The 12,738-nt window shown below is 39.4% G+C and overlaps 1 protein-coding gene across 1 annotated transcript in view; it reads right to left on the bottom strand.

Annotated features, from left to right (window-relative positions):
- LOC148886295 (roundabout homolog 2-like) overlaps positions 1–12,738 on the bottom strand; it is a 68,201-nt gene that overhangs the window by 24,827 nt on the left and 30,636 nt on the right. The window contains exons 3-10 of the mRNA XM_089017029.1: positions 7,578–7,735; positions 7,008–7,128; positions 6,715–6,853; positions 4,134–4,270; positions 3,420–3,431; positions 2,913–3,037; positions 2,011–2,182; positions 225–430 (exon numbers count right to left, since the gene is read on the bottom strand). Of these exons, the coding sequence (XP_088873155.1) occupies positions 225–430; positions 2,011–2,182; positions 2,913–3,037; positions 3,420–3,431; positions 4,134–4,270; positions 6,715–6,853; positions 7,008–7,128; positions 7,578–7,735 (1,070 nt within the window). The remainder of the gene's footprint in view (positions 1–224; positions 431–2,010; positions 2,183–2,912; positions 3,038–3,419; positions 3,432–4,133; positions 4,271–6,714; positions 6,854–7,007; positions 7,129–7,577; positions 7,736–12,738) is intronic.

Genomic DNA, 12,738 nt, shown 5'->3' with positions numbered 1-12,738 from the left:
ACAACAAACAGAGTGTTAAATAATTTCCTCTGACTATAAATCAAAACTTGAGTAATATTAACTTTATAAAGCACGGCTGGTTGATACGGTCAATTGGATCTGACTTGTGTTTCTGGTCATACTCTTGTGAATGTTCGTGGTGTAATAACTCAGGGTTGACTCAATTACAGTCGAAATATAAGTCATGTTTAAATAATGAGGACAAATGAATCACCGCAACTCACCTTGGCACTTTGTATTTGAAGGCTCCCATGTTCCAGCAGGGAAAACCGAGTGTCTTTTCCTAGAAGACCGATGCCGTTTTTTCGCCAGGTAATTGTGGGTTGTGGGTCTCCTGAAGCCTGACACCTGAGCGTTGTCGTGCTCCCTAATGCCTGTGTTTGGTTGTAGGGGCCCTGACGGATGATTGGAGGTGGGCGGTCCTTAAGAGCTGAGGATAATTATGAAGGAAAAATATTATTGAACATTTTTCTTGAACTATAATTTTGAAGGCATCGTCTTAGCATCCGCTGGTGACTTGCTCTTGCCCCTTTACAATGTCGCCTTTTTTTGCATGACCTTATCAGAAGGTGCTAAGTAGTGATTGCAATAATTGCAGTCCCAATATGTTAAAACGCAATCTGATGGATTGGTTGTATGGAAGCGACTGTTTTCCAAAGTGGAGCAGTGTGCTCATGGCACAGCATCACACCTTTCAGTTTTAATTCCTAGGTGAGGATTAATGATGCTTAACCCGTAGTGTTAATTACCATCCCTTCTGGGTAACGAACGCCTTTCAACAAATCTGTGCTTTTCTGTTGATTCCTACAATGACGCTTCCAACTTCCTGGCCCTTTCCTCCGTTCCACCACAACAAATTAAACCTGTGAATTAGCATGCCAAGGAGGACAACAATACATCGCTTTAAAAGCTTTTTAAAGTGTGTTGTATCATCCAGAAAACAGCTTCTGCGTGGTGCAACAGTAATTTCTGGAGTGTTGGTGCTCTCCCCAGGCCTTGTAACAACTCCCCCGGCTGCTTTCAATTGTTATCAGTTCTGTCTGTTTATTCACAAGTGTTTACAACAGGGTTCCTCTTCCGTTTGTTTTTTTTTTTCTTTTAAAATCAAAATGACTTTAAAGACAAACACAATTATATGCAGTATCATATACACATCCCAATATGCTATTTTTGTTGTATGAAACGTTTTTAAATGAAGTGGATATTTGGCAATAATGGAAATAGATCATTATTAATGGTTACAGATTCAGTGCTGCACCGGCCCGTCACACACACACACGACTACAAGTGATTAACTCCTCTAATCAAGCACTAGCTAATCAATGCATGTGTTACTGCTTAACTCTCCATTGTGAATGAATAGTTTGAGAGATTAAATACGATGATTACATTGAAACGTTATGCTAATGTCGACAGACAATGACATGGAGGTGCTGTTCTAATTTGGGATCTTGTACATTGACATTTACATGAATTTTGAGTAATATTTTTTTTTCAGAGGGTGTAGGTATAAAAATTGATAAATTAAGATGTTTTTATATCATAAAAGCGTGGGAACTAACAACAAAAAAGTCCAAGTAATTTAAGGGGAGATTTGACTTATGTACCAAATGTTAGAAACAAAAAAATCAAACATATTATTTAGATTCTGTAAACCCATTTGTCACAGAGGTATCAAATGCTATATTTGAGTCTGTATGAGACAAATGAAGTGCATCAATAAAATGTTCTAAGACCAAGAATAATTCCCATATTTAAAGCACCCATGCCCACTTCAGTCTGTCTGTCTCCATAAGCATTAAAAGACACAAATGCAGAGAAGGGAACGGTTTTGCACTTGATGCTGACATTTATGATTTCGCCAAAACGCCTGAATGTGTCATCTAAGATTCCTAAAACACATTATTGGAAGGAAATGCAAAATATGCAATGCTTTGTTCTGTGTATTGTGTTGATTAACTTTGATGTGTTAGATGAAGTGGGTGTGCACGATTTGGTCTCCTTACTCACCGTCTGCCACCTCCAGCTGGGCTTTGGCCAAGATGCTCCCTGCTACAGTGAGGGCCTGGCAGATATAATAGCCTGCGTCTGAACGCTGCACTGATGAAATGGTCAACTCTCCATTCACAGACACAGACAGACGACTGTCGCCTTGTGTTGGCTGGCTGGGAAACAGAAGATCCTACGGGGGTGAAGTTGGAAAGTAAAACTCCTAACTAAAGGTAGCACGTCGTTACAGATCTGTAAGATGTGCATGTGCATCGATTAAATAAATAAATAAATAAATAAATAAATAAATAAATAAATAAATACATGGAAATAGCGACACACCCTTCCTAAAAAATACATTTCTAGGACCGAACTGGCCATGATTTAAATCAATGAAGAGCCAAGTTTTGTTTTGTTTTCTGACCACACAGCCCATTTTGATGACTTCTGGACATTTTAACTTGTTAAAAATACTTAAAGAAATCATTTCAGGTCAAGTTTACAATAATTTACAAAATAATGCACCGTCATTGAGCACCCCAGAATGTCCTTCAGCTTTTCTGCTGCACTGAGGAGCGTTAAGGCATCAGCTTTGTCTGTTTCTGCACCCCAAGCAGACAAGCTGGCAGGAAAGGACATTAGCCTGGTTTCATTACATCTAATGACTCTAATGTGAGCCGGCTGGTCAGAACAGCATCAACTGATGATGAATGACCACTTTATTATCTGTGTGAGCCACAAAAAAACACTCACAATGTCACCCTGGTTTTGATCAGTTAAAGATTTTAATTGTATTTATTTCTTTGTTAAATACAATATCCACCCCTCAGCAATATTGATGTCTTACTTAGCATGATACCAACAATATATCACCCACCATGAGCTGCATGCGCATGACAGACAACATTGTGCCAAAATCTCACCTGGTTGCCATCTCGTTGCCAAAACACGGTGGGTTGAGGTTTGCCTCTGGTCTCACAGGGGAAGGTCGCCGTTCGTCCTTGAGCCACAATTTGGTCACGGGGTCGCACCACAAACTGGGGCGCTTCTGAATATTACAGTAGCCTACATTACAGTAGCTTATTTCCAGTTGTTTCACATGTATTGCTGGTCATGCAGAAGGGATATTATTTGAAATATCACTTTGTTAATCACACAATTTGTCTACCAGAACATTGGGTACTATAAGGGTGCCTCACTCATCAAAGTCAAAATGTTGACCTAAAGTGACACAGTACATCCATTGATTCTCGGTGGCTCCGAAGTGGGAAAGTTCGTGATTGAGAGACAAGGCAGAGGTGCCAGTAAAATATCATTTTGATGGATGGCATTAATGGATCCTCGGAGCAGTGCTCAAAGCGTGACTTAAAAATAAAATAAAACTAAATGGGAAAAACACATGCAGAATGGCTATTACAGCTGTTACTTACCAACGGGGCGAACTGGTGACAACAATGGTGGGGGTGAGATTAAGTCACAACACAGAGAGAACCAAAGCAGAGGAGTAGAGAGGGAAAGAAAGCCAAATAATGAAAATCAGAAATGAATGAGATGGCGTTGGGTTTGCATCCATGATGTTTGTGTGGCACAGATGGCACTCAATCACCACGTTAGATAGAAGGACAAGAACCAATGCCATGAATCAATCCCCAAAAAACATTGCTAATTACTTTTGGGCCACAAAAGCTAGTCGCAATGGTGTTAAACTAAAAGGTGCTTTTTCAGTCTCAACTCTTATAACTGAAGTGTGTTGAAAAAGTTAAGAAAATATAGCTGTTCACTACCATGGTGCGCCTAGCTCCCTCTTAATATCAACAATAAGACATGTCAATGAATACAAAAAAAAAGCTAAATGAAATGACTCTCCAAGACAATTGGCTGGTCAATGAATACAAATATGGAGAGGGTGGGGAAACCCCTCAAGTATAAATGGTTTCAACATCGTGCTCATACTCATTCTCGGGTTTGAAATGTAAATCTATTAAGCGTATTGTTCCATTATGTGAAAACAAAGCTTGAGGCCAAACTCAACCTTTTAGCAGGGGTGCAATAACGCCTGTAAAATGTGTAATAACAGAGTGATTGCTGTGTGAGTTGGGAGTCACAATAAAATTGGGAAAGGAAAGAGAGCGCAAGCTACCCACCTCTGATAGTCAAGTAAGCAGAAGCCTCCACTTTACCCACGCGGTTCTCAGCGAGGCAAGTGAAGGTTCCCTGATCGCTCACGGCGGCTTTCTTTATCCTTAGCAAAAGATCCTTGTTTTCATATCTGATGTCATACCTGGCGACAGAGGGGTGTTGAAATCACTTTTCACTAGGTTTATATATTGCACCAGGTACACATGTGTGTTAAAATGCTACCTTCGCTATAGCTGTGTAAAATAAGACAGACAGACAGACAGACAGACAGACAGACAGACAGACAGACAGATAGATAGATAGATAGATAGATAGATAGATAGATAGATAGATAGATAGATAGATAGATAGATAGATAGATAGATAGATAGATAGATAGATAGATCTTTTTTGCATGACCGTTGTCTTATGTTGACAAGGTTATTTTTGACATGTCTGTGTCCCCATTGAGCTAGCGTCTCGAGGATCTTTGCAAGCAAAAGAAAAAGCAATAACGTTGATTGTATTTTATGTGTTTTTTATTCAAAATGTGGCAGATTTATGAACACATAATTAGCATTTGTGAGACATGGATGGTCGTAAAAGTCAAATCAATAAGTCAATAGTTTACTTTTTTTCCAGCAAACAAAGATTATTCCTGAAATTTTAGGGGATCGCTTGATGCCCCCCATGAGTGGATGACTAAACTCATCATTACATCATTGCATGATGTAATGATGTTCCCACCAAACCATTCGAAAATAAATGCTTGTTGATATATCGAAACCAGATACAGTTTAACACAAAACAAAACCATACTAATCTAACCTCCTGGGCGGAGGCTTATTTTTCTTCTCAAATACAAATAGACCAATAACCCATAATTGAACCAATGTCGTATTAAAAACCTATTTTCAAAGGTTTTGTCATTGTGGATTGTTTGAAGGCACCTCACTTTTCGGAGGCACTTAAGACTCCCCAACGTGCAGAAACAAAATGAGCAGAGCAATTACGCCATCACGAAGGCATGGCAAAATTAAAGGTGCTTTCAGCTGGAACCCTGACTGTTCCACTCTTTCAATATTTATAATGTTGAACCACCCACTGTGGTGTGGGATGTGCAGTGTGCCATGCCAATGTGTGTGTGTGTGTGTGTGAGAGAGAGAGAGAGAGAGAGAGAGAGAGAGAGAGAGAGAGAGAGAGAGAGAGAGAGAGAGAGAGAGAGAGAGAGAGAGAGAGAGAGAGAGAGAGAGAGAGAGAGAGAGAGAGAGAGAGAGAGAGAGAGAGACGTAAAGGCACAGAGCTTGACTCAAATGGACAAACCGTCTGAGAGAAAAGGAGTGGTACACTGTGACAAACTGAATTCGGCAAATGAGCAGACGAGTAAGAAATGACTAATTCATAGTGTTGATGCAGAATTCTAGACTATAAGGGCACAATTGCTTCAGTGAGAACAAAAGAAACATCTCAGCTGCTCAGATAAGAGGGGGCTCAACTCTGAATGAGTCGAGGAGCAAAAGAGTCAGCTCCACCTCTCTCTGGGGTCTCTTTGGCATGAGAGATCTTGTGAAATTGTGCAGCCATCCATGCTGATTTCCACACAGAAGACAAGTCAGGCAGAGAAATGGCACAAGGGGTGAGAAAAGTCATATTTGAAAGAGCATGTGGGCAGGGGTGGGGAAAATATCGATGGAAGGGACCGTAGGGTCGTTCCAAACTTGGGTGAGGACTCCATTCACAGAACATCTCTGACCCAGATTCAAATTTCCCATGAGGATGACAAGTGGAAGGAAGGGTGATAAAAAGGACATGTTTCTTTCGTCAAAGGGCAGTGACATCACCAAACATGATATTGCTCATTCACATTAACCACTTTTCATTTCAGTCTGCATTTCAGCACGGGTTAGCTTTACAAACACATCCCAGTCTTATCTTTTTCTTTAACGTTTCAAAAAAAAAAAACACAATTTTGTCCACTACTGTCTTCTCAAATCAACTTCAATATAAACCGTTTCCAGTTCTCGAGTCCAAATTGGTCAACAGTGGCTAATAATTCCTGACAGAAAACATCAAATAAATTTTATTACAATGTGGATAGTGAGGATCGAAGCGTAAAATGTTGCACGCCTGAACACAAGTCTTCAAAACTTTGAAGAATAAAGTTCTGTCTGTCTGTATTGATGGGAGAATGTTGATTTCATATTTATACTATTCCTAGTGGGTCTTGTATTGGATTACTTTATATTAAACAACACAGAGGGCCCTATAACACAAGGCTTATCGCTGCATCAAAATGAGCCTTACGTGCAACATAAAAAGAAACTGCGGCGTTTGGAGAGTTTGAAGTAATCAAAGGGGGGGGGGGGGGTACTTTGTTCTGCGATGAGCTCAGACGCTCACACAGCAAATAATGAGATTCTCCACGGCTAATAAATGATTTCTGCCACACTGATGAAAGTCCAAGAGTAACATGTCCAATTGCTTCTTTGCATCTTGAGGGACTCATTAGATTTGGTTCGGCAACTCCACGTCATCGCATTTACCGCAGTAATGTGCACACAAGCCTTCATTAAGCAAGCGCAACACACACTCACACGATTCCCTCACCTGCCGCGGGAGATATCCGCATCTTCCTTTTTCCAGCGCAGAGTTGGAGGCGGATCACCGTGGACCTGACACCTGAACTCGACACTCTCATCCACTAAGACCACCTGGTTCACTGGCCGCTGCACAAATACCGGTCTCTCTGGAAGTGAGAGAGAGTGCATGAACACTGTATATGACAGAACCAAAATTTCCTCTTAAGACGCGGATAAATACTGTCTGTGACTGTGAGCAGTTAATACCTGACATAGTCATGCTTTATTGCTTTTTGAACCTTTATATCCCCAAGTTCTTACCAAACACGGAGAGTTGAGCTTTTTCACTTTCCCTCTCGCCGACCATGTTGGTGGCCACGCACACATAAATTCCGACATCAGTCTTTTGTGTATTGGAGATGGTCAGTTTTCCTCCACGAACCTGAAAAGAAAGCAAAGAACATTTCTTACAATAAGATGAACTGTCTTTCAGAGGGTTCCCATTTCTATTTTCTTTGGTAAAAAATAAAAGAGCTGATAACCTTCGTCTATTATATTGTGGTGCAGATTTGCAGATAGCACACAAATAGTACATTAGTTAAAAGACCAAAAGAAGAAAGTCAACATTTCTATACATGGTTTTCACCGTGTATGCAGGATATATATGCCTGTGGATGTGTGTTTCCGTGGTGTTTGTTTGTGGATATTCATGATTTGAATGTCCATCGCTCCCAGAACGCAATACTAATTTTTGTTTGCCCATCAATAGGGTGTTACATGATGTAGCGTGCTGTATTTGAATGGTCTACAGAGCCTTCACAGAATTCTGTAAGACTAGTTATGTGATTTACAGAAGAAAAAAAAAATCAAAAAGATAGGTGAGTAACTGACTGTGATCCTTTCATCTTTAAGATCAAGACGACCCTTGTCTTTCTTCCAGTAGGTGGTGGGCTCCGGATGCCCACGAGGCGGCTGACACTCCAGAGTGGCCGTCTCACCAACGGCCACAACCACATCCTGCGGGTTCTGTCTGAAGTCATCTCGTAACACTGAAATACAAAACAGTAAATCAAATAGCATTGATTTTGCCCGATCATAACACATTAGCAGTGTGTATCCATTTGAGACGTTACATTATTCTCTTGCTCATTACCGTCAGACATCAGACAAAGAAAACGATGACCATTCACGACTATTTTCACTTGCTATCACGTTGGGTTCCTACTTGGTGTTATTCTACTTTCTAGGTCGGGCTGTGGGTCCCATAAAATCCCCTATATCTGTAACTGTAAGAACAGCAGATGTATAGCCTAGCAGGATTATCAGTGCAATGTAGAAGGGAGAGATACATAAAGAGCAAGAAGAATGCAAAAAGAGCAAAGCGAATGGGAGTTGAGAGTAGCGAGTGGGGAAATTGAGCATTAATAATTCAAACACTGCATCTCTACAGCCCTGTGAGCAGTGTCCTACCAGTGATAAATGGCACAGCATCCCCAAAACTATCTATCTATCCATCTATATATCCCTCTTTCCATCCATCTCTCCATCTATCTTTCTGTCCATCTATTTATCTGTATATTATACATCCACCTATCATACAATATCATTTTGTTTATCTTGGTTGTGATGTAACAAATAGAGTGAAGAGATTTATTGGAAAACTAGGCTCACACGCAGTAGATAACCGAACACCAGATCATACTCTTCAAGAATATTCTTAAAGGCACACATGGCGTGCAAATTTGAATATAAGGCCCCGATCTTGATGAACATTAACAGCAAAAACAGTACGTTTTCTTAAGCATGACATATTGAGTTCACGCAAATTCTATTTAGGAGCTTTTTCAATTGTATGGGACCGTAATACAAACAGTTCAGGGATGTCTGCACTTTATTTAGTGCACTCAAAGAAATCTGGTCTTGAAGAATTGTCAACTTAACAGCCACACTGGTGCATTTAGAGAAGACTTGCCGTGTGGGCTACTCACTTCCAGTTTGAGATCTTCCCAATTGTGTCAAAGCTGTTCTCTCAAAATAATTTGCAAAGCTCTGACTTTGTCAGATGCTTGTAAGAAGCACTAGAATTATTGTTGAAAAGAAAGAGAGAGGGAGAGAGATTGGGAGAGAGAATAAGAGAGAGATTGAGAGAAAGAGAATAAGAGAGAGAGAGAGAGAGAGAGAGAGAGAGAGAGAGAGAGAGAGAGAGAGAGAGAGAGAGAGAGAGAGAGAGAGAGAGAGAGAGAGAGAGAGAGAGAGAGAGAGAGGGAGAGATCATTTATCTGCAGCAACAAAGTATTTCCACTTATAGTTAATAGCTTCTGACACATATTCAATTTTGGTCAAACTGTTGAGGTTATGCATTGTTTTGTTGCAGGACTCATAAGAAGAAAATGATAGAACATCCAAATTGTACTATGCTAATGTGTCACTAAATCTGATAAATGAAACCTATCATGCTGCAATTTCTGCTGAATGTGTATCGGTTCAAATCTATTGTATTATTGTTTTGCGCAATACTTAAGATTGTACTACTACTACAGATTCTTCAACTATCTAATTTGCTGGTGATGGAAGTCTCAGAAGTACGTTAAACCGTTAGCATCACCAAGTAGATTTGCACACTCAATAAACAGTGTCTATTTTATTATTTCATTCATGATTTCCATTCACTTGATACATTGTAGTTTAATGCCAAAGTAGGAGCAGTCTATAAAAGGCAAATACCAAAAATCACCCAGTCCCATCAGGCAAACTCGATGACATCCCAGTTGCGCCCAAGAAAATATACCTCAATGGTCAACTATGCTTTGACAGAGACATATGCCCTGCTGTATTCTTCTGGCTGAGGGACCCATTCCGAAATGGCACACTCCACTCATCCAGCTATCTCGCTCCAGAAAATAAGAATCACAAACAGCGGTGAAGGCCTCAACTCCAGGAAACAAAGACAATACACACACATAAACAAGATACGGACACCAGGAGCTATATTTCTGTGAACGGATATTTTTAATTATCGTCACTTTGCTTTTTTCCAAATGAGTCTGCACTTTAGCTAATCAAAATGGAAGGCATCCAAGGCAGTCATATGCATTATTTAATAATCTTTATACTTTAGAACGTAAGCTGAACTAAAATGTATGAGATTGTTGTGGTCAAAGGTCTTATTTTTGTCAGCGCTTGACCACTTTCAACAAATAGATTACCCTCACTTTGTGCCGATTACACACTTTCAACTTCCTCATAATTTGACTGATGATGTACATGGGTTTTCATGTTTTAATAAATGAGAAGTGAGCGGCTGACATAATACAATTTCTTGGTCATCAGTTATGGCAAATTAAAAAGTGTATGCAGTCGCAGTGTGTACTTGGGAAATGATCTTCAAGGCAGTGCAAGTGTGGTCTGTGCCCACTATGTCCTGTTGTTGAACACAGTTCAGTAAAAGCCAAACTCATTTGTTCATGAAGATTTAACTATCATATGATCATATGAACATTTAAAGATCATTGTTTTTGTCAAATATATTTGAACTGAATTCGCAAAAAAATATGTCAACAATCACTGGCCACATAAAGAGGGGCGTCATTACAATGTAATAAGACATTGAACACAAGGGAATCATGTGCAAATATACATTTATTTAATATGTACTGTTTTGTGTGTGTTTTTGTGGTGCTTGATTGTTATTTGCTATAGTGAAAGAATGCAAGTATGCATAGTAGTGGATCATGCTGTGAGCCTATTTCCATTTATTTGGCTACATGAGGAGAAAAATATGAGAGAGGGTGCTTAATGAGGTGCTTGGTGTGTGTACAAACAAAGGCACAGAAGCCATGAGGTGGGGGGTTGTGTTCCAATCTATCGAGCCCCACTAGAGGAATCACCGATGTGTAGGTTGCTGCTGGGTGGTAATTTCAGACTGCGGGGAGCACACACACATTGTTGTCTGATTGTCTCGTGGTCAATTATTCAAGAGAACAGCTTCAGTCATTCACCTGTCCGTGAACTAAATTGGGATCCAAAAACATGACGAAATGTCTCACCGGAAATTTACATTTTGCTATCGAGGTTTGTTGGGGTATTCTGAAATATTACAATTCAAATTCATTCCCAAAGATATATTTATTTTCATACTCCTCACATTAAATCTCAAGTTGGTATTTGTGGATGTATTTTTTTTTTTTTTGAAAATGGCTGGCACCAAATGAGTTAAAAATCCATATGGTCTGAACTTTGCATGTTGATGCAAGCTTGAAAGCTCTTCATAATGAATCATATACTGTAAGTAGACACTGCTTTAAAAACAGGTCGACAATCTACCCAGACAATACATTTCCCAGACAGCATTTGTTAGCCTCCTCCGAGGCTAACAAATGCAGTCTGGTACAATTAATGGCAGGTGAATCCATTAGGTAGTTTGCATGAATTGACAGCCCCACTTTAAGCATCAGTCAAACTGGCTGTGTATTTTATCATAATGTATTTTGACTAAGACAAAAGAATCAAACTTTCAAATCGCTATAATGTGACACTTTCAGATGAAAATGTCAGGGCAAATGCTTGTCCAAAAAGCATGTTAAAGAATTGTAGCGTAACTTGAAAGGGATTTGACGTACACATTGAAATTGTCTTTGGGAATAGAAACCAAAGTAGCAGACGAAATAAAGATGATAGGCTTAAAATGTCTCACTGTAACTTTATGAGTAGATTATTATTTGTCGCATTTATTGAACCCTCTACATTTTGTCAACAAAAAAATCAGGAAATAGTTTGTATAGAGGTGTGTATATATATATATATATATATATACAGTAAACTCTCGTTAAACTCTCGTTATATCGATATTCAAGGGAGTCCGAAAAAATATCGATATAACCGGGACTATCGATATATCCGACCCTGTTTGCATGTAATTTTCTCCGTGCGTGCATAGAAATAGTATCGATATAACCGGGACTATCGATATATCCGATATCGATATAACGAGACTTTACTGTATATATATATATATATATATATATATATATATATATATATATATATATATATATATATATATATATATATATATATATGCTATGTAGATTGTTTCATTAAATCTACATAGCATGTAAGAAGAAAAAAAAATCAGCAATCAATTCTACCATTGACCTCTGCTGAGGTGGTTGTGTCATTTATTTTTCTCTTGCATGGAGTTTCCTGTCTAGCGGTCTGGGTGAATGTTCTTCCGTCCTCTGTCTGCACTGTCTTGATGCCCTTGCTTTGCTTTTGTGTTCATGTCTATTCAATTCTACAACTGTGAATCAAGTTTAGTAAATACGCATTTGTGTGCCTTTCATTATTGTTTTACACTTTCAGACAACTAGTGGTTGTGGTGAAATGAAATAATTAAAAGGGAATTGTGACTTCCTTGAACAAAATGCTAGACAGCTGTGTGTGAAAAAACAGATGGGTGACACTTGTACAACCCAATTAATTTATAAACAAAATGCTGGATTTTCAGACTCAAGCACACTCACGTGTGACCGACTAATTGTTATTGTGTGTTTGTTTGTGAATGTGCATGAAGGTAGGTGGGTGGGTGGTCCACGACTGGAATTCTGCTCACAGCCCGGCCCAACTGTGTTGTGCAGTATGGCAGCACGGCAAAGGCAGAAAGAAACAGAATAATGTATGAGCGGAAAGGAAAGATGAAGACACCTTGCGAGTTCCCGCACATAACAGATGGCTGCATTTCAATTTGGGAATCACATGCTAAGAATTGATTCCCAGCTTGCAAACAAAGCTGGCAGGTGTACAGTAAAGTCTCGTTATATCGATATCGGTTATATCGATAGTACCGCTTATTACGATACTATTTTCATTTCCCTTGCACATTTCTAGTCTTTTTATGTATAATTAGTACCGTTTAGTACGATACCCGGTTATTACGAGAATCCGGTTATTACGGTGCTCCTTTTCATCCCCCGCCGGCCATTGTTGTTGTTTATATCGATATATCCGTCGCGCCATTGGTCAACTTGGTCACGTGTCTTGTTACGTGAGCCGC

The sequence above is a fragment of the Hippocampus bargibanti genome, linkage group LG16 (assembly GCF_051943395.1).
Source record: "Hippocampus bargibanti isolate YZ-2025 linkage group LG16, ASM5194339v1, whole genome shotgun sequence".
Lineage (NCBI taxonomy): Eukaryota > Metazoa > Chordata > Actinopteri > Syngnathiformes > Syngnathidae > Hippocampus > Hippocampus bargibanti.
This window is presented reverse-complemented; position numbering and strand designations above follow the sequence as displayed.